This window comes from Corapipo altera, unplaced genomic scaffold (genome assembly GCF_003945725.1).
Source record: "Corapipo altera isolate COAL_440 unplaced genomic scaffold, ASM394572v1 54, whole genome shotgun sequence".
Lineage (NCBI taxonomy): Eukaryota > Metazoa > Chordata > Aves > Passeriformes > Pipridae > Corapipo > Corapipo altera.
In genome coordinates, this window is record NW_020884902.1 from 9,988,840 (window position 1) to 10,013,925 (window position 25,086).

The following is a 25,086-nucleotide window of genomic DNA, read 5'->3' on the forward strand; positions in this document are numbered from 1 at the left end:
GTCAAAGCAGCAGCATCCCACTCACCATTTACCAGAGTCATGGAGACCTGGGGGTTCTCAAAGGCCAGAACTGAGAAGCATTTCAATGCCTGCATTCGGACCTGGGTGCAAACAGAAGAAAGGAAACAGAAGTGCCAACTGCAGAGCACAACTGGTCTGCACTGCTGGACAGGTTGGGAGGAAACAACACTGCACAGTCAGCAAGACACGAGGATGGTGAATGAATCAAAGGCAGATGGAAACATCCAGCTCACACCTTGACTTCCTGCTATCTCCCTGTTGGGATTATCCTTCTATAGGGGATGTCGTGAACTATTTGTGAAGAAAACCAGCGAGGACAAAACTTGGGAACTAAACAGGAAATACTGGTCTTACCTGTGATGCCTCACAAAGCAAAAAACAACAGAGGAATGGAAGTATATCACAATAGTACTTTTCCTTCCCAGGACTCCCAAGTATGTCAGAGAACCAAAAATACGTGTCCTTAAGATTTACAGTTCAGAAGCCTTTAGAGGTCAGCTTAGTAAAATGTCTAAAGAGAACCATCTGGTTGAAGTGATTCTAAAGTAATGTTAAAATAAATATACCCCATGAGTTTTACTGCCATGGCACAGATTCAGGTATCACTTGTGTGACAAGGGCTGACAGATTTCTTCATGCTGGATCTTCCTCCTTCAGTCCAAAATCATGTCGTGGTTTAATTGAATAACCTATTTTATGGTTGCCTAGTTTTTTGACACAGGGAAGATGGACCGTGATCATTTTCCCAGTTGTAAAACCAACTGTTATTCTAAAAATGCACATTATCCCTGTTCATAGCTTTAATTCATTAGCATAGAGAGAATTTTTATAATCTTCATTTGGATTTCTTTCATAAATATATGTTAAACACAGAACACTTTTAATGTCTTACTTTGTAGGAGGCGGAGACCAAGAGATGTGCAATACTCTGAACAGCTCCATGGTTAAATAAGATTGTCTGGTGATCTGGACCCTTCAAAGGAAAACATAACACCATTAAATTCTTTAAGAGAACATGTAAAAGGTTTCCATTATCTTCAATTCATTGTCAAGTATTTAAGACAGATTGAAGAAGTTTAAGATAGATTTACTAACATTTAATTTGTAATCAGCTAGCATAACATTTTTTAAATAAACAAGTCCAACACTTATTTTTATAGCATTTGTCCCTTTTTTTGGTAATCATTTCCACTCTTTCCTTCAATAGGCAATGCCATTAATTCTCACAAATGAAGAGACATGGATAGAGCACTTCTGTTTCTACTCTTTCTCTTGGAAACAATTGAAAGTTACTGATTTTCTGTACAAATCATATAAAAGATCCCCAGTCACTAATGTTTTCTTCACTGTTAATATTAAGCATTTTCAACAATTCTAACTTCAGAAAGGAGGGGATTTCATCTGAAATGGGTTCCAGACAGAGAGTGACAGTGTTTTGAGGACAGATTCACACATTCCTCCAATTTATTATTCTTATTTTAGTGTCAAACACATTTAGCCATAAATCCAGCCAGTCATGACCTGTTTACTGACCTCATATTCTAAGCTGGCAATGGCTGATACACCAATATTTTTTCCTAAGAGCATTTGGAATTACACACAAATCCTGGCTCTTGCAGGAGGAAGGTCTCAGAACTGCTGTAGTCTGAGAAAGCTCAGTGAGGCTGAACAAACAAGTTGCAATCTCAGTACCTGCAGCCCTCAGCAGTGTCTGGGCAAAGCTGACCTGGGACCTGCAAACCTCTCTTCTGAAGGGGGTTCATGACTCTGGGCAGCTCTGCATGAAGCACGGGCTGTGCACAGCTAAACTCAGCTTTTAGGGTGGCCCAGCTTTTCTCAGCCCTTCATGCACTGCCTTGACTAATCTGCAAGTGAAGAAAGTCTCTTCACTCCTTAATCTCCTGTGCAAACCCAGCTGAGTTTATGGCACTTCTACACACCCTGGGAGGCATCAGAGACACTTTATTCTCACACTTGAGAGGCAGCTGAAATCAGATTCCTCTTATGATCAAAAGAACATTTTTAGAGTATCTCTTACCTCTAAGAAAAAAAGCATAAAATTTACTTTTTATGCTACTTTTTATGTTACTTTTAGATGTAACATATCTGGTGCTTTAAGAGATGCTTCAGCTGCTACTGCCACCAAGAGCTTTCTACCAAAAAATGCAATTCAAACACAGGGTTGAAGGAGGAAAACCACTTACATTGGCACACAGAAGTGGCTGAGGCAATGATTTAAAGCCGCAGCTATGCCAGTGTTGGAGCTGAAGAACAGATATTAAAATATGTGAAAAAAATGAATGAAATTCAAGTAAAAGAAATCATATTGCCCCAGATTTAGTAATTCACAAGTATCAGTGATTCTTCCATGAGATGCAGGCGGTGGGTTCTGTGCAAACAGGCCAAAGGCCCATCCAGAGGTGACACCTGGGTGTGTCTGAGCTGCACAAGGGGATGGACATGAACTATCTCCTCTGTACAGGCTGTGTTTGCACACACCAGTCAGGGTCAGGGTGAACACCAACCCAGAAACAGGGACAGCTGCAAAGACACAGGTGAAAACTGGAGAATGAAATCTCATTCCATAATGAAATGTAAAAAAGCAGGTACCTAAATGCAGTTGTACCTTGGATCAGGGATCCAGCACAGGTCTAAGGTCACACAAGAGAAGGGGCCTGGGAGGAAGCTGCCCTGATTACAGGCTTTATCCTGTACCCTTCCCAGTCACAGCATTTTAATTTTCAGCAGGTAGTGAAATTAGGTAGAGATGTCACCACTTTCAAATCTACGTTCCACAAGTATTTTTTCAAATCATTTATACAACCCTGTGTTTCCAAATACACACCTTCTCAAACTGATCATTAAAATAGCAAGGTTTACTTACTCCCACTTGCTCTGAAAACAAATGAACTGAGACAGATTCTTGCAAAGTAAATTTTGACTTGCATTTTCACAGACCATGTACATCAGCCTGATTACAGTTTACCTATTTGCTTCTCTGTTGATAGAACCCTGGCTCTGGATGTTAAGAACTGCATCTGCTCCCCTGTAAATCAACCCTTTCCCTTGCTCAGGATGGCTCTTCTCCAGGGTCAGTGCTTCCCACCTGCTAATTTTAACTCCAACAGTGCAGGGAGGAGCAGTCAGAGTAAAAGCAGAAACCGGCAGCAACATGCCAGGAACCCGAATTATGGATTTCCCAGCTCAAGAGAACTGGTCTGAGCTTTTCCAGGTGAGTAAGACAGAAGGCTGAGAAGCAAAACAAACAAGATACTGGCAAGGAAGAGGAAAAAAAAATGGATGCACCAAGTGTGAGCAGAGAACAGGATGCAGGAACACTATGAGTTCAATTAACAAATCTACTACAATGAGGAAAGAGAGACATAAAAGCATCAATACCTCCTACAGCCTACACTAAGCCTTACTTAAGTATTTGTATGGGAACTTATTGCTTCAGGTAAAAAACATGAGAAAGGTTCTCTCACTCAGGGAAATAAAGGTTCCCTCACTCACTCCCCTTTGGGGGAAGGTGAAGTCTTCATTTCAAATGTAGTGAATACAGAAACTTTCAGTATTTAATCATTTTTCAGTCATCAGAATGTACTTTGCCTGTCCATGTAAGTCAGAAAGTGCCCTGCAAATTCTGCTTCACCGTATGAGAAGTACTTTGTTCTGTCTGAAAATACAGTAATTGACCTTATAATCTGGAAACCCAAAAATCAAACATAAAAGAAAGAAGGGGGCATTTTAGATTTTTATTTAACAGCTGCATTTGCCTGGGCAAGAGAGAAAGGAGTTCTTGATCAATTTGTGATGACCTGTTTACTCAACCTCAAATATTTTTCTTTGTTAGGCAGCTGTTTATTATTCTGTAAATTCAACTATTTCCTAACACTCTTTCCCCCCACCCTCCCTTTCTTGTGCAGTCATGTTACTCTCTGCTCACACAACCATCAGTTTCTTTCCAAAAACTTCATTTTTTCCCAAAGATTCACTGTAAAATCTGTTTGAGAGGGGTCTGGGGGAGGCATTAAGAACAGAAGAGAGAGTTCAGGAGCCTCTCCCTGCCCTGCTCTGTTAACCATGGATTTGCTGTGCAAGTCACCACCAGGACTTAATGGAGCTGCAAGGAAGTAACTCATTTGAGAAAAGGTGACAATAAGTGTTTTCCTGTTGGATGAATTACTCAGCAGTTCCCTCACAGCCAACAGGGTTTATAATGCCACAGAGCCAACCCTGAGTGTATAAACTCCTCTGCCACCCTATAATTAGTCCTGGGTTGTTTCTCTTGGAAGCCCACATGGCCTGGTTTTTCACCTCCTCAAACTCCTCAGCCTATTAAGGAGACTTTCAAGGGCCACTTAAACAGGAGATGCCTCACTGGTGTGTTTTTCTTCTTAAAATACCAATTTTTTTCCCCAGTATTATCCCAATATATACATCTGAACTTCCACAGTCCAGTGTAGGATTTTGCCTTAATGTTTTCTTTAAATAATTCTATTAATATCAACAGGTGAGTTATACCTTTGTATCACACTAACTCAGTTTTCAGTCCTCAGTTTCCCTTAATAAAAGAAATGCAATGGGATGAGTGAACATAAATAACAGTCAAGGAAGAGGAAAATAGAGACTTAACAAAGGAATAATCCAGAGTTCCAGAGGACTCATTGCAAGTGATAAGGCAGAAAGATATTTTTCAAGGTAAATACTTAAAAATTCATAAACTTGGGAACTTTCTCATTTGTTAGTCTGGGAGATAAATACAATTTATGATCCTCTAGTTTTAAACTGTTTCTAAGGGGAAAAGATGCTGTAAAAATCTTATTTGCTACACTAAATTATTTTGATATTTTGTTGTATAACCCACTGGTACAGTAACTACCAAAAAACTGCAACAATAATACAAAAATGAGTGTTGTGTGGAAACTTGGAGTGGGGGGAGGGAAAGACAAAACCCTGTGTTTGGGGTGGGGTTGCTGCTGGTTTAAAATTAGTTTTCCCCTACGAAGAGAATTGCATTACACAGCAGGAATGAACATGTACCTGGATAAACCTGTAAGTGACAGAGCTCAGCTCAGAGCATTTCCCTTCCTCTCAACCTACAGCATCTCTCAGAAAACACTCCCTGGGTTTGGAACAGCTCCTGAAAGCAGCTGCAGGACCTCCACAGAAGCTGCTCACAGTCTTGAGGCTTCTGAGGAAAAATAATAGTCTTCCAAGATTTATCCTGTTAATAGTGAGCACTGATATTTACCCAGACTGTTGGTTGGGTTTAGTAGTCAAAGCCTACAAAACCCCCCCTTTTTTCCTGTTTTCTTGCACTGTAGAGAAGCCCACACCGACCCCAATAAATCTGCAGCAAATCCAGAGCTGTAACACTTCAGTCATTGCTGTCCCAGCGTTCCTGCCACAGAAGGCAGCACATGCACAGGTTTTTATAGGCCAGAACACAGGAGTTTGCACAAAGAACATGTGTTCTCTTCCTTACTTTGCAGCAGTGTGAGAAGATCTGACATATGTACTCTTGTGTGTATCGAGACCTACTGAGCAGTGCCATGAGGTGGGAGATCACTGTAGCATCCTGCAAACAAGGGAGAGGGAAAAAGGATTAACACTGGATGTCAGCACACTTTCTTCAGTCTGTTACTTAAACAGCACTCCAGATTCTGCACTCAGTGTCCCTCCCTCCACTGAAACTTCTGTGGACACACAACAAGACCAATAAAGTAGTTCAAGAGAGACTTGAAGGCACAAGTAACAGTTCTGAGCTAAATCCTCACAGAAAAAATAAAAGGTCAATGCAAGTTAGGTATGAAACTTCTGTGATTTGTGTCCAGAATCTTTGTGACAAAACAATGAAAGAAGCAGGGCAAGCACAGCAACTGCAAATGTGGGCACTGAAAGCATCACTGCAGGAGCTGGCTGAGCACTGTCCTGCTACAAGTGGGACTCACCTCTTCAGTGCAGCTCCCAGGAGAAGGGAGCAGGGAGGGAACAAGGTGCCAGGTTGGACAATGCACAGTGCCCTGGAACCCTGTGGCACTCTCTCTGTAACTGATTCCTGGGGGCAAGAATGTCCTTTGTCTTTCAAACCCACTATAGACACTGTTGCTGAGTGTGACACCGATGACAGAGAATCCAAATCAATCAGCAAAAGAAAACCGTGAGACTCAAAGAGAAGGTTCCCTGCCCGTGCAGGGGGTTGGAACTGGATGATCTTTAAGGTCTTTCCAACCTAAACCATTCCACAATTCTGTGGTAAGTTCTCCTCTGCAAACACATCCAGTTACTCAAGCTCTGTGGGAAGTCACAAAACTTTAACATTTTAGAGCTTTCAGTTACTTTTACCAGCACATTTTAGTGTCACAAACTGTGGTGATATTGAAAGAAACAATGGTCATATCAGTTTGGAAAATGCTAAACTAAATTCCTTCCATGAGATACAGGGAGCTGAACAGAGGGAAGGATTGAATGAGCCTTCCTTCCCAAAAAACATGTGCTATATTGGCCCTACACACTTAAGTCAGACTCTGCTTCACCTGCAGAATGATGAATAACAGCCCTCTGATCAGGGAGAGGGAGATTAAGAGATTAAAATCAAAGCAAAGCCTCCATCCTCAGCTCCTTTGCCAGCAATGAAAGCAGTACCAACCTGACTGGAGCTCTGAGGGACTGGAGCTTCAGACACAGCTGCTTAGGAGGAGTTTTATTTCCCAATTACCTGAGAAATTTCCAGCCACACTTTTTAATACTATCAAAATAAACATCTGCAAGTTTCCCCACTTGCACAGATATTTGAGGTTAGGCAAAGATTTGCAGTGTTTATTTTTTATTTTTAATATTTAATATTTATGTATACATACAATTATCGTAGTGCTTTAGGAAGCTTTGCTGCCAACAATCCAGCCTTCTCATTCTCAGTGGAAAACAACAGGGCAGCAGAGCCAAGAGACACACTGAGAATAAAACCAGTTTGTTTCTACTGCTGGTTCCTCAATAACTGCAAAGGATCAAGTGTGCAACAGCCTCACTTCCCATTCCAGCATCCTACAGAGAGAAAGTTACTTCCCAAAACCTTCCTCCCAGGTACACCAGCCATACACCCCTGCCCATCTCATGCTCATGTGCACAGGAAGAGCAAGGGACAAACTATTTTTGGCAATGTTCTTGGGCTCTGCCAAGAGCAGCTCCTTTTCCCATGGCACACTGATCTGCCTTTTCCTGTGGCACACTGACACACACAGCATTTCCTGCCAACTCCAGAACCCAAAGGCCAGCAAGGGACTGGTTTGGTGGCCACCAAATCCACAAGCATCCTGTAGCAGCAGTGATTGTCAGGGCCACAAGGAAGCATGTCCTGACCTTCTCTGGCAGAGGTGACCCTGCAGGGGGCTGTGAAATCAGTGGGGACTGGGCACAAGCCAAGCAGAGCAGCAAATTTCCACAAGAAAGCAAACAGAAGCAGCCAACAGGCCAACTTTGCTCTCAAGAAACCATCTTACAAAGCACAGCAGGTCCCCAAAACTTCCCAAGTGTCTCCTTGTTTGAGAAAAAGTCAAACAAACTGACAGCATGCTCAGGATTCCTCTGTGGTTCCACACACTTGACCCATTAAAACAGATTTTTTCCTTTTCTGTAAACCTTCAGGAGATTCTAGATGGGAATTCATAGGTGTCAACATCCACTGAGGTTCTTGGGTTTAAGCAAAGCCAGAAGAGTAACACTAATTTATTACTGGATCAAGGGTGACTGCAGTGGTCCTGTAGAAGGTTTTAGGACTTGCCCTCTTTCCCTTAAGCTGTTAGAAAGGCTTTGTATCTCACCTGTAAACCTGAACCCATGGAACTGCTTATGAAAATCAGATTTCAGTCAAAATCCATAAGAAAAACATTTAGATTACTCTTTATTAACTAAGAAAGTATCTGAAATATATAAAGAGAAGCCCCTGAAAGCCAGGAGCCCCTGAAAATCAGCTGAAGCAGAGAAGTGGAGAAGATCTCTGATGCTTTCACAGCTTCTGCTGGAACATACCTTCCCATATCCTAATTTTTGTTTCCCAGACTACTAAAAATACATTGCTTTCATTTTTGAATACAATAATTATTCAGTTAAGCTCTTGCAAAGCTGTAAGAGTGCTTGTGAGAAAACTGTTAATTTTGCTCCTTGATTTTGCTAAAATACATCCAACTTGTATAATTATATCAGTATGTCTATCAGAAAAGAATTCAGAAAGAGTAAAGGGATGCATGGACATTACTGACTTCAACTAAATACGAATAGTGATTCTGTGTCAATATGAGGCTACATAATTCCACTTTTATTCATATTAATACCTAAGTACAAAGGACATGCCTGGAACCCTAGTGAGTGAGATTGTGTCTACACTCATAATTGACAGTTAAAACACTGAGATTCACAAATCCATTAAAATACTGTCTGCTAACAAAAGTAGTTCCAGGCAACTTATGACAAAAATCTCTACATCACATGTATTGTAACGAAATCATCCAAACAGAACTCAGAAGGAATTAACAGTTGCAATTACCTGCTTGGATCCCAATACCTAATTTCTTCATATTCCTTTTTAACACTAAAACAAAATTTATAAGATCTATTCCTCAAACACTTCTTCCTAGTAGAGGATTGCTCTTCTTTTTTCCAAGCCAGCAAACTGAAACGCTCCTATCCACCCAAATAACTCATATTCAAGCTCCATGAGCTAGAATTGATTATTTTGCAGGTCTCATTTTCAGGAAGCAGTTCAGCCTGGAGAACACTCAGCTCAGCCACCACAAAGAGCAGGAGGAAGGAAGGAGGGAAGCATTAGGAGCTGACCCAGATTCCTCCTTTGGTGGCAGCAATCCCTGAGCAGTGTGGGATCACTGCTCATTAAACACCTGGGTGTTAATCACTGTAACACAGCCTGATGCTCTCACTTGTTCCTGCTCCCTTTCTCCAGGTGACGTCAGGTTTTCCATGCCAGCTGCCCAGGAAGGAGCAATGAATGCCTCTCACTTGGCATCACCACTCACCTAAGCTGGAGATGGGGAGATTGCTCAGACTGATACCTCGTGGTCTGAGCAGCACAGGCTCATCCTGCTGCACTGCCTGCACTCTCCAAACTCCCTGGAAGGACAGACCCATTCCCAGCCTCCTCCTGCCAGGCCAGCACAGCAGCACAGACAGCAACTGCCCACTAAAATTGTACCTGGGTCCACTGAGGAAGGGAAATGGGATCACAACTGAGAACATCTGTGAGGAAACACAGGCTAGAAGTGTTTTCTGACATGGAATCCATTCTTTTTGTTTTAAATGGAATAGTAAGAGTGGTAGTGAGAGGATATCACTCCAACTGGATGTGCCTCAGTGCATCTATGCAGCAAGTCAAAGCACACCCAGCTGTGGTGAGGTGGCTGCTTCCCACGGACACAACACCTCCCAGGATCACCTCAGAACTCAATTACCTTCACCTCAACAGTTCTCCCACCCCTGGACTCCACGTCACTCCTCATTCCATGTGCAGGATGGTCACTCAATCCCTCTCAACTCCAAAGCCTGGTCCCTTCCTGTGCAGGAATTGTCCATAGGATGTGTTCACCTGGCACAGCAGGTTTGGATACAACCTGCTGTCACATCTCAGCATCAGCACTAAACCCCTGCCCGTTCTGAGAGCTCAGAGTTCACCCACCTCAACACACCTATGGGAGGGGCTGCACATTTTCCCAGGACAGATCCCAGGTTCCTACAGGAAACCGCCCAAATGTTTCCACCTCCGAAGAACTATTTCATCTGAAGAACTGAACACAATTAATTACACAAAACTGCCACTATTTTATCCTTCAAGCTCCTGCCCATAAGGAAGGGTTCAAGAGCAAAGGTGTAGCTCTGACACACAGCATTTCTGCCGGGAGAAATATCCAGGTCCCGGTGGATGATGTGGACCTGTTACAAACACAGAGAAATGCTTTAAGCAGCACTCTTTGAAGAACTTGTATTATCCTGATTTTAACTGAGAGCTCCTCTAAAACCTCTGGAGTGACTGTAAGACCCCTGGAGATGTGGAGCTAACTCAATACTCCTTGTCTTGGAAACAGTCCTGGCCAAGGTTTGAGAGAGAGTGTCCTCCATGCAGTCAAACCACACAGAAATTCTGGGATAGTGTCCATCTTGGATACACTCAAGATCCAATCTTTCAGAAGTTTTCTCCAGAACTGCTGGGCAGGAATGAAAAGCCATTGACAAACTTAGTCTCCTACCTTTCAAAATAAACCTGACAAAGGCAGAATGAGAGAACTTAAAGCTGCGTGGAAACGGTGACAGTCTCCCTGGAGCTGCTGGGTTTGGAAACAAAGAGGGAGCAGGGAAGCCAAATGGGAACTTTAAATTCTTCCTATTATTCTCAGTGTGGCAAAGCAGAGTGCCTGTCATGAAGTGCTGATTAGGCCCATAATTACTCCTTTAATTGCAAAGCCAGTGTCTCAACTGCTGCCTTGTGAAACACAGCCTGCAGCAGTGTGGGCTGTGGCTGCACCTTCCAGGAGACAGGAAAAACACCTCTCCTTTTCAAAGGATCTGTATTCATTACTTTTCAAATCATGGCTAGAAAAAAGCAGATTTTTAGAAATAGGACTTTCAGCACAGTCATAAAATAATTAACTTCCAGGTGTCCAACTGGAATGGAACATGGGAAGATGGGTATTACAGTTGGAACTAAGGAGCAAGGACCTCTCACCAGATGTTCATTTCCTACAGTTATGATTAATTCCAGGACATCCCCCTGGCCTGAAGGACTGGGGTAGCAGTTCTGGTGTCACTGCTGTGCAGCAGAGAAGGCAAGGGATGCAACACAGACCCCAGGACCTTGGACACACTGTTTCCACAACATCAGTGGTAATTTCTATGCTAATGCTGTTCTTTCCCATTTCTGTCCATACTCTTCCCTTTCCTTTCTCTCCAAGATATCAAATCTCTCCTCCAAGTAGGGAGCCATTAACAGTCTCTACTGAGCACTGATCCCTGGGAACAGGGATGGATGTTAAGGGACACAGTCATCTTTAGCCCTGACCAGAGGCTGAGAGCAGGAAGCAGATGCCTCAGCAATTACCAGCTCATAGAGGCTGATTTGGGGGAGTCTGGGAGCATGGAGTGGAGCCAAAGGAAGGAACAGATACACAGAGAGGAAGCTCTTGGATCACTCAGGAGAGGTGCCCTCAGTGGTCACACACACAGTGTGTGCTCAGGTTTGTTTCCTGGCTGAACAGCCAAAAAACAACTGGGGAAAAGGCAGTGAACAGTGGAGGACAAAACTGGCTGTTACCTACACACATCAAATACAAGGTGTGAAGAACTGCAGGAAGACTTCAGGAGGCAGACCAACTAGCAGATGAAGCTCAGGATAGATGTGTGGTAAGACTGAGTCTGTAGAAAACTACAGGTTTACATACCTACTTCTGGAACAAAAATTGGAAAAGGAAGAGAGAACAAAACAGACATTACAGCACAGGAATTGGTTTTACCGATGACAGACACCTGATTGTAGAGAAGGGATGAAATCAGAGGCCAGCTGTGCCTCCTTCTCCTCCTTCCAAAAAAGAGGCAGTGCCTGAGTTTGAGCAAGGCCAGGGGACAGCAGTGCCTTCAGAGAGGGCTCTGCCCAGTCACCCCAAAAGGGGCAGCACCAACAGCCCCACTGTCAAACACTCCCAGCTGATCTCGGCACAGCAACGGTGCAGGGACATTTCCCACCCTCCTGTCAGTTAAACACCAATCACACACACAATAACTAAGAGCAGTGACGTTTTGGAGGTGAAGCTCTTCCACTGGAAGTACAAAAACTAAGCAAGCACCCTCCCCTCTGGAGTGACAGGACTGTGTCAGATAAAATTAAGCTTCAGAAAAGTAATGTTGCCAATATAGATGTGATAGTGTAAACACCATTTAGGGACAGCTTTTCTTCCTTAAGATTGCACAGAGGCCTGAAAATGTTAATTTTGTTCTTATCAGTGTGCTGTCAACCATCTCATATCAAACATCCTATAAATGACAAGGGAGCCAGGTACCTTCAATGTAGGTGAGAAATGCTGATGCTGTCGGTCAAACACACCCTTGTTACTACTGCACACAACAAGATTCCTCACTGCCACCACCTCTATAGGTTTTAAAAGGACATAATAATCTGCTTACAACTTACTGTGTACAGCAGATCCTCTGGAGTCACGGGACTGATGAAGATGGTCCGGAGGCATCGCAGGCAAGCTTCAATAAACTTCAAATCTGGGGACAGCAATCCTGCAAGGACAGGCAAAGGTGACCATTCACCTTCATTATCTTTGCTTATTTCAGTCCTTTAGGAACATCTACTGACATGGAGCATGCAGGAGCAGTACCTTGCAGTAAGGCTGGGATAATATGGCAGTCTAGGAGGGATTTGACATTGTTCTCTGTGCCCATGGCAAGGCTGCCCAGGACCACGGCGCACTCCGTCCTCAGCTCTGTGCTTGAGCTCTCCTGCTGAAGTAAGTACAGCAACCTGCAAACAGAATGATTTGTAGAGAAAAATTCAGACAAAGAGAAATTATAAATAAAAAAAAAAAAATTAATCTGAATCCTGAGATGAAGTCCTTAATAAAAATACCAAGACTAAATAAGGGTAGATGAACACTTCATTGATAAGAACCTTTTGACACTTGTTCCCACACAGGTTTCACTGGGTGTTATGGCAGAAAGACACCACAGTGCTTTTTCTCAAAAAGGCAGTGTCACAGTCCTGATATCCGGGATGAGGCCTGTCAGGATACCAGGGAGATCCCAAATTTCAATTAAAGGAAATGAGGCTGCAGCATGATGTCAGTGGAAAGGGAACCTCATGGACTCCCCTGACACCCAGGTACACAATTTCTGCTGACACAATGCTTGGTATCTTTAGCAGTGATTTTTCTGGGTCACAACTGCAAAATAACTCCGTCCTCAAGCACAGGCAGGGGGGCTGAGAGTACTCTTGAGTTTGGAACACCAAGAAATGATCACATAAGAACATGAAGAAAGCCCAGGAATGTTTAATGTGCAGGAAGGCAGCTGAACTGCAGCTGAAGAGACTCACTTGGAGCCTAAAGCACATCTTTGCCAACTATGTCCCCATCAATTAGGATTCTTCCTACAGTACCAAGACACCCAGGAGTCCCTTTGAATGTGCTGCAGGTTACATCAGTAGCACCTGAACCACAGCAGAGATCACCACAGTGGAGTCATGCAAAGAGCCCAGAGAGCAACCAGATTCCTACCTCCCATCAGCACAGGAGATAATCACTGGATGAAAACAGTTTAACTAAAGGCTCCCACAATATACAGCAGCAAAATGAACAGGTAAGATGAGCTGTAACTGAGACAGAATTCCTCTGTACACGTGACACAGACAGTCCCTTCCCTGGAATCACTGAGCTCAGACAGAAGCACTGCCCATTTAGTAACACACTGTTGTGTCTGGTTTGAAAAGGTCTCTCCTAAAATGTACTGACACCTTACCAAGGAGCAACAAGGAGCCAGAAGCCAGCACCTACCCCAGTGCTGGCCAGGACAGAAGTAGGTACTCAGGTAAACAGATCCCTGAACAAAAATGCCCCAAAACCTGACTTCCTAATCCAAGGCAAGAATAACCAGAAGCACAGTAGCCAAGTGCAATGTAGGAACATGGGTGTGGAACGGGCAGCCAGGGAAGTGCAAGCAGCCCCACAGAGACAGCGACACACAAGAGGATCTCCAGCACACACTCCAAGTGTTTCCCACTTACTAAGGTAGAAAGTGCTTCTTGGAGTCCCCTACACTTCAAACCTACAGTAAAAGGCCAACATAGCTCAGCCTGTCCCAGGAGAAAGTTGAGATCAAAAGTCTCTTCCCTACCTATAAGTTGCACATTCGCTCCATAAAATCCAGGCTATCCCAGGCAGCAGATGATTTACCAAGCTCTTGGAGAGGAACAGCAAAGGAACTCCCCGGAATTCCCTAACAATTTATTTGGATGAAAAGTTTTCTGCCTGTGGATCCGTGAGGAACCTGCTTTGCTCCCAAGGCAGGTTTGCCAGCAGCCAGGGAGAGCTGGGGTCATGTGTGCCACTGGGATGGGGCCAATCCCATGGAGGGAAGATCTCCAAAATACAGGCACATACTAAAAAGATTAAATATCATTTCTTCCTGAACACAAACAAAACAGTTGAAATGTGGCAGAAAATTAACGTGTGTGATGCAAGAAACCCCAAAAGCACAGGTATCTTTCCTCCTTTCACCTTCCTTTGGATTCAATGGATCAGATTGGTATAAGTCCAGGACAGCAGAGATTTCCTGAATCATTGCTGTTTTCTTTAACCTGCTCCTTCCACAAACTTATCAAAGGTATCCAGGTTCTTTGTTCCTGGTTGTCTGGTTTACCTGAAAGGCCATTTATTCCTGATATTTAGAAACCTCTCCTAATTTCTTGTATAGATCTATTCCTGATTGACACCATTTTGATAGAGCAAACCTATTATCCTTTAATTTGTATTCATTCTTCCCAGTTCCCAAAGTGCCCAGCTAATGGTCCTGAGGCACTTTGGCCCAGACCAGCACTTGGTCAGTGGGGCTGATCTGCTGCTCTTCCTCTCACTGACAGGGCAAGGGATGCCAAAAAGGCTCAGAGGATCAGTTGTTCCACAAAAGCATCTCTCACACATTTGTGCAAACCCAAAATTAATCATACCTACATTACCAGCTTCTGGGAAAGGAACAAAACTGATACTGCAGGCAATTAAATTACATGTTTCTAAAGCTCCAAGTTCTGGTGCTGTATTATTTGAAGTATCAGCTGTGCCATGTCCAAGGTGAAGATTAGTGCTGTTTCTGAGGGAGTACAAAAGAAGCAAAATACATAATCACTCTTATGCAGAATCATCACAAAGGAAAACCAGCGCTCCACTTGCAATCCCAGTGGGAGTGGATAACCTTGCACTGCTGTTGCTGCTCCACAGACAGCTGGGTTTGTTCCCTGCCTTGTACATCAGGTGAGGACACACAGGAACACACAAATGCACTGAGTGATCCCAGCTAAAATTCATCCTGGAAAAGATGGGAAGTTTTGTCTGGACACTGAGCTCCCATATAGAAAGTACAATCTCATCTACTGTTCTAACTCTGACTGACTCCTCTGTTGTATGAGTTGGTAAATATTGATCCAATTAGTAATTTAAAAATGTCAGTAGCCATCATCTTTTTTTAATAGCTTTCAATAACCTAGAGGTAAATTTGGAAATTCAAGACCATTTCCTTCCATTTTCACTAGGAAGTCCTGAAAACCTGCTCTGAGGTGCATCTTCCCTGTACAGATCACACACCAGTGGCCTTCTCTGATTACTAAAGACTGGGATAAAAACTCTGCTCCTTATACCCAGAAATGTTCAGTCACAGAATCACAGAATCACTGAGGTTGGAAATGCCCTCTAAGATCGAGCCCAACCATTCCCCCAGCACTGCCAAGGCCACCACTGTCCCCAGGTGCCACATCCACGTGGCTGTTAAATCCCTCCAGGGATGGGGACTCCACCACTGCCCTGAGCAGCTGTGCCAGGGCTGAACAACCCTTTTCCATGATGGAATTCTCCCTCATACCCAACCTGACCCTCCCCCGGCACAGCCTGAGGCCGTTCCCTCTCCTCCTGTCCCTTGTTCCCTGGGAGCAGAGCCTGAAGTCACCCGGCTCCCCCCTCCTGTCAGGGGGTTGCAGAGCCAGAAGGTCCCCCCTGAGCCTCCTTTGCTCCAGGCTGAGCCCCCCCAGCTCCCTCAGCCCCTCCTGCTGCTCCAGCCCCTTCCCAGCTCCGTTCCCTTCCCTGCACATGCTCCAGACCCTCAATATCATGTCCTAAAAAGACCTTTTTCTTTTCCCCCCAAAAGGATTTTTACCAAATTCTAAAGCACCCTAAGTTCTGGAGGTTGTTCTCTTCCAAGGAAAGTAATTGCTATTTTCTTTCCCATTAACACTCCACACGGGGAACAGATGTTACAGCAATGCTGCTGCTAAAGAGTGAAAATGAACCACACCAACTATAATCTACAGTCTCTCTATGTGCTTAAAATAGAAAGCCTTAACTAAGCTTTATAATTAGTGAAGATCAAAATTTAAGTTCAGATTTTATATGCAATAAGTTTCTGAAATATTAATAATATCCTTTTCTACATCTTTAAAATAAGTTTGTGTTTCAGACTACGTTTTCCACAGAGCTAGACAACCGTATTATAATATTTTCTATTTCTGTCTTTAAAAGACAGAACTGACACCAAGTAACATTGAAAATTAGGTAGTTACATGACAAACTATGAAACTACAAAAAGTTTCAAGACAGCAGAATCCATATAACTACTGAAGATGAAATTGTGCATTAATAAACTACTGTCAAACATTAAAGACAAAGACCACATCCTTCTACTGTCCCAAGGAACATCCTGGACTGGTTTGCTGTTCCAAGGGTCTAGCCTAGACAAATCCAGCAAAGATGGAATACATTCCTCCCATATATTAATATCAACAGGATTAAAAGGTAGAAAAATGGCAAATACTTGCAGGGGGTAATTTGGATTTTGGAAATTTCAAAAATATGACTAAGGTACTTGTCCATAGCCCACATTTTAAGAACAGGTTGTCCCTGCATAACCTGGATCCCTGATCTCCAGCCTTATCCCCAATCAGCCACCTCTCTGACTTCCTAACCTGCAGAAATATGGGGCCAAGGCTCTGCTCTGAACCACTGACTCACTTTCAAAGAGCCCAAGAGCTTCAGGAGAAGCCAAAGGCACAAAACATTTACTGTGGAACAGCAAAAAGGGGCTCCTGTTCTTGTTGGCTCTCTGCAGCCCATGATCCTGCAGTGAAGCTCATCACAATGAGACAGGACAGGAAATAAAGCAATGGAAAGCTCTCACAACATCTTCAAGAACATTAATCCAAGGTTTTAAAATGCAATACTTGGACTTTTTTCAAATGTCTACAAGGCTCCTTAAGATAATTTTCTCTAACATTTGTACAGAGTACCTGTTCCTCCATTTGTCTCTGCCCTTCCAAGGGCAATGAACTGATTAAAGCCTCTTTCTCAGATGTCAGGAATGTATCCAGGCAATCATACCCAAAGGAGGAAGGTCAGCAAATCCATCCAGAGAGACACTTCAATGAACTCCAGGCACAACCTTGCCGAGAAACCACAGCTGAGGTGTGATGTACTCTGAGCCACTGATCAGACTCACCTGGGAAAACCACGGATTTTCTAAAGCAGAAAAGGAAAGCAGCTGCTGAACAAGAGGTAACTACAGTGCAAGGGAGGTAAACAGTGCAGATTTTCCTGGTTTTGAGGATGACTGAGTTGGGGGAGGAACACCAGAGTTCCACAGTGTAAGATAGACGTGTGTGATTTAGACCTCATCAATCCAGCCTGAACACAGACCTCATTCAGTTAAAAATAACAGGAGCTTCCTCTCTGACACTCCAGCCCACTTCCAAATTGTCACAAAAGCCTCTGAAGTTAAGACACCTGGGAAGGAGATGAAAGTCAGCACTTCCTCAAACCCCACAGCAGGCAGTGGAGACAGAGCTCAGGGTAACAGTTTGATGAAACTTAAGACACCTTTTATCAAAGTATATGAATCAATAAGAGCTTTAATTCAGCCTTGATTATCTGAATATTTATTATTAGTTCCCTTGCAAAAGCGATGAAAACGCTATTTGCTGGAATTACCACAATTCTGATTAGATCTTTTTCTGCCTGGAAGATTCCTGTCTTCCAGTCCACTGAAGACCCAGGAACTCTACCATGGAAGCACAGATGATGGAAGCACTCCTGAGGTGTCTGATTTACTGCAGGTTGACAGGACATGGAATAAAAAGCTGCCCCAGGCACAGAGGTTGAGCTCTGAAGGCGCTGCAAGTCCCAGTGAGAGTCAAACCCAAACTGTGGACTCAATTAATGGATGAGAATAGCTCAAACAAGATAGGGTAACACACTTTTTTTCAAAAAACTGCTCTTTTTAAGGCTTTTTAGGCACAACTTTTCAGACGTAACAGGAAGCAATCACTGGCCACAGAATTTTCCAAAACGAGAATGAAGTATCATTTCAAAAGTACTCAGAATAATTTCTGTACAACAACATCTGAAGTGACAAATTAAATAGTTACGGATTCTTACACACAAGGACTCAAAAATATGAGTGATTTTTATGACTCCTAGTCAAAGAAATCTATCCTGCTGTGAGATGTCACAGTCTCCCTTCAGGAAGCGATAAGTCCATTCCACATCTCCAGAGGTTGGATCCGAGGGCCTGGGCTAACTCTGCTCCCTCAGAAACCTGCACAGCACAGATAACTGCTGCTGAAACATTTCATACACCACCAACAGTACTGTCAGCTTCCTAGAAGAGCCAAGTGGAGCAGTATCCAGTGTATGAGTAGGGAATTTAGCTGCAAAGAAAGCTTTTCCTCTGGGAATAACACAAGGAGTCTCAGCTTACAGCTCCGGTCATTTATCCTAATGCTGAGACATCCTCACTTGCATTAATATTCCATGAGTTGTTCCATACACACCATAAAACCTGCATCCAATCTGACTCTCGTTCACCTAACGAAATCCAATATTGGGGAGTTTTAATATCTGAAGTTGTTCACATGTGCACACTTCTGGAGTGACTTGAAGGATGTTCAAGTTGCTGCAGAACGGCCTCTCCTCTTGGTTACTCCACCAAAAAGCTCATTCCCAATGCATTAGCACTGTCAGATCTGCAGTCTGTGCGAGCTAAATTTATTCCAATTTTTCCCCCTAAGACCACTCCATGAATCATTCAGCAAAACATAAATACATCCTGTCTTTGCAGCCATTTATACAAGAATGTGGGATAAACACACAGCCCCTGAAGCCAAACATCAACACACTTACACAAACAACACTCACAGCTTTTTAACATACACAGTCAATTACACTGCTTCAGTTTAGTACTGTTCTTGAGATGACAAAGCTTTCTGCTTCACAAAAAATGTGTTAATAGGCATTATATAAAGCAACATCTTCATCCAGTCTTGCTTCAACCATCTTATGACTTTGCTCAAGATTGATGTCTTATAAGCTCCTCACTGAACTGTTCATTCCATTTACCTTTACAAAACATCAACATTCAAACTTTATTCTATGTCTTCCAGAAATTCCTGTATGGAAGTATTTTTATCACATTAGAACATCAGCCAGCCTATGACCACCATCTGAAAAACTACTGCTCATTTAGACAAACCAGCTCTAAAAGGTCTTTGTCTGAGGGTGCCAAGTGACCTTAAAACAAAATCCAAACTGTTTTTACTTCCCATTCACCTGCAGCTTGAAATTCTCCACTGTTCACAAAAAGATCAAACTATATTCCCACTGAGTTTGACATCACCATCCAATATCCAGCATCTGCACATGAAACAGGACATCAAGAACACATTTTTTAGTATTTTTGGACAGATTTGACTCCTACAGCACCCTAGGAACAAATAACACAATATATGGTAAAGCTACTTTCTGCACAACATTTTTAAACCCAAAACTTAAATTCTAACAAAAACACACAACAGCAGAGGTGCTATCAGAGGTACAGGTTCCATTAGATCAGGCACTTCAGAGACAGGGGCCTGCACAGCCTTTAAACAACAGCTCTCGTGCAGTTCTGCTGACTGCAAATATTTGCCTTGACTCACATGCACTTCAGAGCTGGGCCAGAAGAAAACTGGAACAAGGTTATCTACCACCCTCGTGGAGAGGGTTAGACCTCATTAAGAGACACCTCATTATGCAACCAGGCCCTGACTCCTGTTTAAGACAAAAGCAAGGAGGAGCACAGGAGGCTGGGAGGGCCCCTGCTCTCCACCTCTTTCTCCGCTCTAGGGCAAAGGAAACCTTGAAAATTATCAGCAGGGCAGGTGAAGCTCCTTCCCCTGAGCACATCAACCCCAACATCTGGGCACAGATCCCTGCCCTGTGGGGTACACAACACAAAGGATCCCAGTGCCAAGTGCAGGAAGAACAGAACGAGGCATCAGGAAACTGAGTCTTGGCCTCATAAGGAGGTCCAAGAGGACTGAACACCTCATTAATGGGCCTGGGACAGAACCACCAAAGGCATTTTCCTTCTCATCTTTTTTAGTAGCAAAGCAGCAGTCTTTTATTTTCTTGTTTTTTGCCAACTCTAAAAGAACACTGCCTGAAGGACTCTGATTATGTTTAACAATAAATTGAAATATAAAATCTCAGAGGTGTCCATGTTGGTGTGTTCAGCAGCCCTAGAAATAATTTAAAACCTCAGTAAATTCTATTAGTTTTCACTTCCACAGACAACCTGACAGAATGCTGGGCAGAACTGAAAATTCAAACGATGGCACAGAAAGGAATCCATCAGCACTTCTACAGGTCCTTTAAAATGTGCTCCAAAGAACCCCTAACAAATGACTTAGGGAAAGGTTACAGTTGACTACATAAGGTTCTTTGAGGTGCACCTACCTAGAGAAAGCCTTGGGAAAAAGCACACTACCACCTTACAGCTCCAAAGAATTGATGGTGTGACAAGAGAACAATCAGCTGGAAGTCAGAAAATCATTTCTGGTAAGTGGCAAGAATGATTTAGTGTTTTTGTCTTGGGTGGTTGGGATTAAGATTTGATTTAAAAACTCTGTATTCATTTTGGAGCAAAGGAATAACTGAAGCTCCTAATGAGAAACTACCTCGGAAGTGGATTAGACTTTAAATATTGCACTCTCAGCAATAAGTAGATCAGCACTAACTTGACTCAGGGAAGCTTTTTAACAATGGGACAGGCAGACAGCCCTGCTCTGCTGGCTGGAATGGAACCCTGCCTGCTCCATGCTCTGCCCTCCACCAGCTGAAGGGAGAGAGGAAACACCTCCCAGGAGCAAAGGGCCCCCTTGGTGGCTGGATGACCAAGCAGCAATGCTGCATCTCTCCAGTGCTCCACAGGCCTAACACTGACTCACACCTACTTACTCACAGGTTCAGTTCATTGAATGCTTCTCTTTTCCAATTCCATGTCTCAGCAGTTACAACTGGGAGAACTGCAGACTAAGTGCTAAAGAACACAGGTTAGTCAGTTCAGAAGCCCTATCAGAGTGATAGACAGGAACAATTCACATTTGAACTGAGTACTCAGGTATTTTCCTGGGAATTAGGCTGGGAGAACAACTGATGGAAAGCATTAAATCCTGAACTTGGGCTCTGAGGAGGTGTCTGCCATGGAGACAGACACAAAAGCTGCAGTATTTGTTGTCATAAAACTGTTGAGTAAAGGAGCACACCAATAATTATTCTGGACTTCCTCGGTCTCTGCTGGCACTTGTGTGTGGGAGAAGGGAAAAAAAGGTGAAGGACAGTATGAGTAGGAAACCCCTTTTAGACAAAGCTAAATTGGCCTGCCACTGAAAGAACAGGACCTGAAAATAACTCTTCCCCTCTAAACCGTAGAAATTCTATTTTCTGGGATTGCTACTAGAAAGTAACAGTTTCAAACAGTAATGTTTCTGCAGTCCTGACAAAGGGGCCTGAGGCCAGCATTCCATGAGAATTGCAATTCTGTGATTCTGGGCAGATATAGAAAATCTTTCCTTTAGAAACAAAATCCACATACAGGCTGGCTACATTTACATTCTGAACAGCCAGGACCATGTCTGTGCACACATTTGTACAGTTTTAACACCTCTTTGTTTGTTAAGTCCAGACATGGCAATTCTGCCAGCTTTCTTCAATCACCTTGGTTTTTCTTAGCACCCCCTTCAAAACAAGGGGTCAGTGGTGACCACAGGTCAGGCTGAACTTCAAAGGGCCTAAAAAAACTCATTTAAGGTATAGATACATCTCCCTTTCCAAAGATGACACCACTGAACAGCTCATGGACTCAGGAGGCCACAGCCCCAGAGTTGACAGCGATCCAGTCATTTTTCCAGCATGGAGACCTTCAAGGGACTTTGCATTTCTTTCCAAGCAGCAGTCTAATAGCGTAAAATAATAGGGCTATTACACACATATCTACTTCCTAAACTTGTTTCCAAACCTCACATGAGTGTTCTAACATGTGAACCCACCGTTTTCTTTTCCACCAAGTGCCAGGTCTGAAGGAGTTCTTTGGCTCTAAAGGGTCTTTTCTGAAAAAGCTTGCTGGAGGAACACTTGGGGAAGAAGGGGGAAGCAAGAAATGGGTAAACAAGAAGCTGAACCACAGGACAAAGCAGTAGCAGAATCCTAACAATTCCCAGGCCACCAGAGGAAAGAATCAACTTCCCCTGGGAGGCTGCGCTCAAACTCTGGGAAAAGGAAACTGTTCTCCTTGTTGATTTTGCAGGAGACCCAAACCAAAGGATGGCAGTTTGCTCACTCCTCTGCTCTTTGAGGGAGCTGTGGCTCTGCAGACTGGAATTCCACAGGTGCCCCTATCTAACAAAAAAAAAAAAAGCCAATGGATTCCCTCCACCTTGACAGAGCCCAACCAAAAGAGTTCTCTCACCCAAATGGTCTATAACGTGTTTAAGTCTGTCTGCAGCACTTTGGGGAAATCCTACAGCCTTCAGGAAGGCACCTGGGGGCAGATGATGTCACTTAGGTCACAGCCAGTGAGAAGTGTCCTTTCTCACAATTATTCAGTCTATTTACTTTCATCTATTCTCCTCGTTTGAAAGCCTTGATATTGGATTTCCTGTCATTGGAAAAAAACTTGTCCTGAAGTGAGGACAAGGGTGACAGTTGTTTTTTTAAGATTTTTTCAAATCCAGTCATTTACTTGCAGTTCTAGATTAACTATTTAATTTACCCAGGCAGCCAGAAGGCACTAGCAACAACAGAGAGAAAACCACTTGAGCATTTTCATTCCTGGGCACAGAACAAGTAGCAGCAGAAAGCAGGAAAACTGAAGGAACACAAGTCCTACAAAATGAAAGAACAGGCAGAGTCCAGATTTGGAAGTTGGAGATCCTCTGTCACTTTTCAAATGGGAACCACAACAGTCAGCAGGAGTTGCAAAACTCCCTTAGGGCCTGCTGCTGAAAGACATTCCTTAAAACTTCCCATCATCTTCAAGAAATGTCCACTTCAATCTTTCCATCTCATGTGAAGTCTTCTCTTCACCTGTTTGTATTTGGTCAAAACAGAAGATAATCCAGCAGGTTTTGTGGAGGGGGTGTCCCCACTGCTAATCCCTAGAGAATTTCAAGGGCTGGCCTTGACAAAAACTCTGAAAGTCTGTAAGTGAGAAGATATTCTCTGCAAATAAAAAGCATTTTTGACAAGCCAGCAGCAGCTCTCGAGCTCATCAGCTGAAGCAGCAAGGCAGCAATAAAGTATGATCAATGGGGCTTAATCCTCTGAAGCAGGTGGAGAAGACAGGCAAATTATCTCAGATGTTTTTTAATATTTTTAAATAAAATCTTTAACACAGCCTTAAACATTTTCAGTTATGAACTCACCAGGTAATTGGCTGAAGAACAGGATTAAGGTACAACCACTTCCATCCATCATTGATATCAATGTCAAAAATTAGATTTGATTCCTGAGCTGATAAAGTTTAATAAAAATCACCAGGACTACTTTAGAGAATTTTATGAAATTCTAAATTAAAAGCATTACTCAACAGCCTGTTCTGTAATACATGACTTTAACAGATATTTCAAGTCTCTCTCAGTTACATTACAGCAAGTATTCAGTCAACTACAATCAAAGTTAAAACAAAAAAGTGCCTGTGATCTAAGGCTCATTATTCCAGACCTGTTGTCAATCAGTGAAAAGGAGAGTAGCAAAGGACATACCTTGGAACTGCTCCCAAAACAATCAAGTTGGCTTTTTGTTTGTTGTTTCCAATTACAGCATTTTTCATATCTCTGTAAATCCAGAAAGAAAAACAAACCCTGGTAAATTACGCTGAGGTACTGAGGGCTTATCTTAGAATTTACCATTTCCATGAAGGCTTAGCAAGCAGTTTTGCACATGTCCATGCTGCACTACAGACTGAGCAGTGCTCCAGGGCACAGTGTCCTCAGCCCACAGGTAACACCCAGAGCTCTGGGATTCCAGTCCATCCCAGCTTCTGCAGGGAAGCAAAAACCCAAGCTATCTCACATGCACACCAGACACAAAGAGCTCTTATTGCTGCAGAAAACTAGATATATTTGTTCCCTGTGCCCATACAGTCACCAGACTTCCAAAATAATTTCAAAAACCCCACTACTGGTTGGGAAGTTAAATGTCGGTAATTTCAAATATTAAGTGAATATTCTACTGGATGCAGGAAAAGACAAGCTCAAAGGAGAAAAAAAAAGGAACAAGGAACTATGACCAGTCTCCAAAGACCAGACTTTCACTCTCCTCTTCACCCCAGGCTTCCTTTCACGAATTTCAGTAGGACACCTGAACATCTGCATGTCAAAATCTTGGGAACAAAGTGGAAACAAAAAGCATTTTCCTGCCTGAGAGTTCCTGCAAGGTTTAACACACGAGAGGCATCCATGCTGTGGTACAGGGACAGGAGAAGCACTTTGGAACGTGGACACTGGTTTTGTACACTAAGAATTCCTATGCAAATGTGTGGTTTGCAACCTAGTTAGGAAATGGTTACTGTATCCTAAAACCATCGTGAACATACTGAACATACATGAACGTCAGAGAACCTGAAAGCAAGCTGGCAACTTATGACCAGTTCCAGAAAATCAAGATGATACATTTCTAGGAAACTTTGTAGTTGTAGAGACCTTTAAGAGCAGAGAATAAAAAGAGACCAAATTCAGGTAATTTTTATCAACAACAAAAAATAATAAACTGGATTAGTGCAGCGTTAGTTGCAAAACCGATAAATTAATCACTGTTTAACTATGCCCATAATTCATTCGGGTAATTTGGGAGCCTTAGTGGTTGCTTTAAATCAGCATATTTTCTTGCCACTCTTTCACCTGCTACCTGCAAAGTTAAAGGGATTTAGAGCAGCCCTGCTGTGTGAGATCCACCCTGGCCAGTAGGAACACCACACAGTGCTGTGGTGCTC

General features: G+C 43.1%; 1 protein-coding gene across 3 annotated transcripts in view; it reads right to left on the reverse strand.

The window, feature by feature from the left end:
- The window catches only part of ARMC8 (armadillo repeat containing 8), a 60,595-nt gene that overhangs the window by 22,236 nt on the left and 13,273 nt on the right, over window positions 1-25,086 (reverse strand). For 2 of the 3 annotated variants that reach the window (XM_027650485.1, XM_027650487.1), the window contains exons 3-9: window positions 23,858-23,929; window positions 12,408-12,550; window positions 12,212-12,309; window positions 5,510-5,602; window positions 2,226-2,285; window positions 914-994; window positions 26-101 (exon numbers count right to left, since the gene is read on the reverse strand). In XM_027650485.1, the coding sequence (XP_027506286.1) occupies window positions 26-101; window positions 914-994; window positions 2,226-2,285; window positions 5,510-5,602; window positions 12,212-12,309; window positions 12,408-12,550; window positions 23,858-23,929 (623 nt within the window). The remainder of the gene's footprint in view (window positions 1-25; window positions 102-913; window positions 995-2,225; window positions 2,286-5,509; window positions 5,603-12,211; window positions 12,310-12,407; window positions 12,551-23,857; window positions 23,930-25,086) is intronic. The other variant, XM_027650486.1, reaches the window with a different exon arrangement.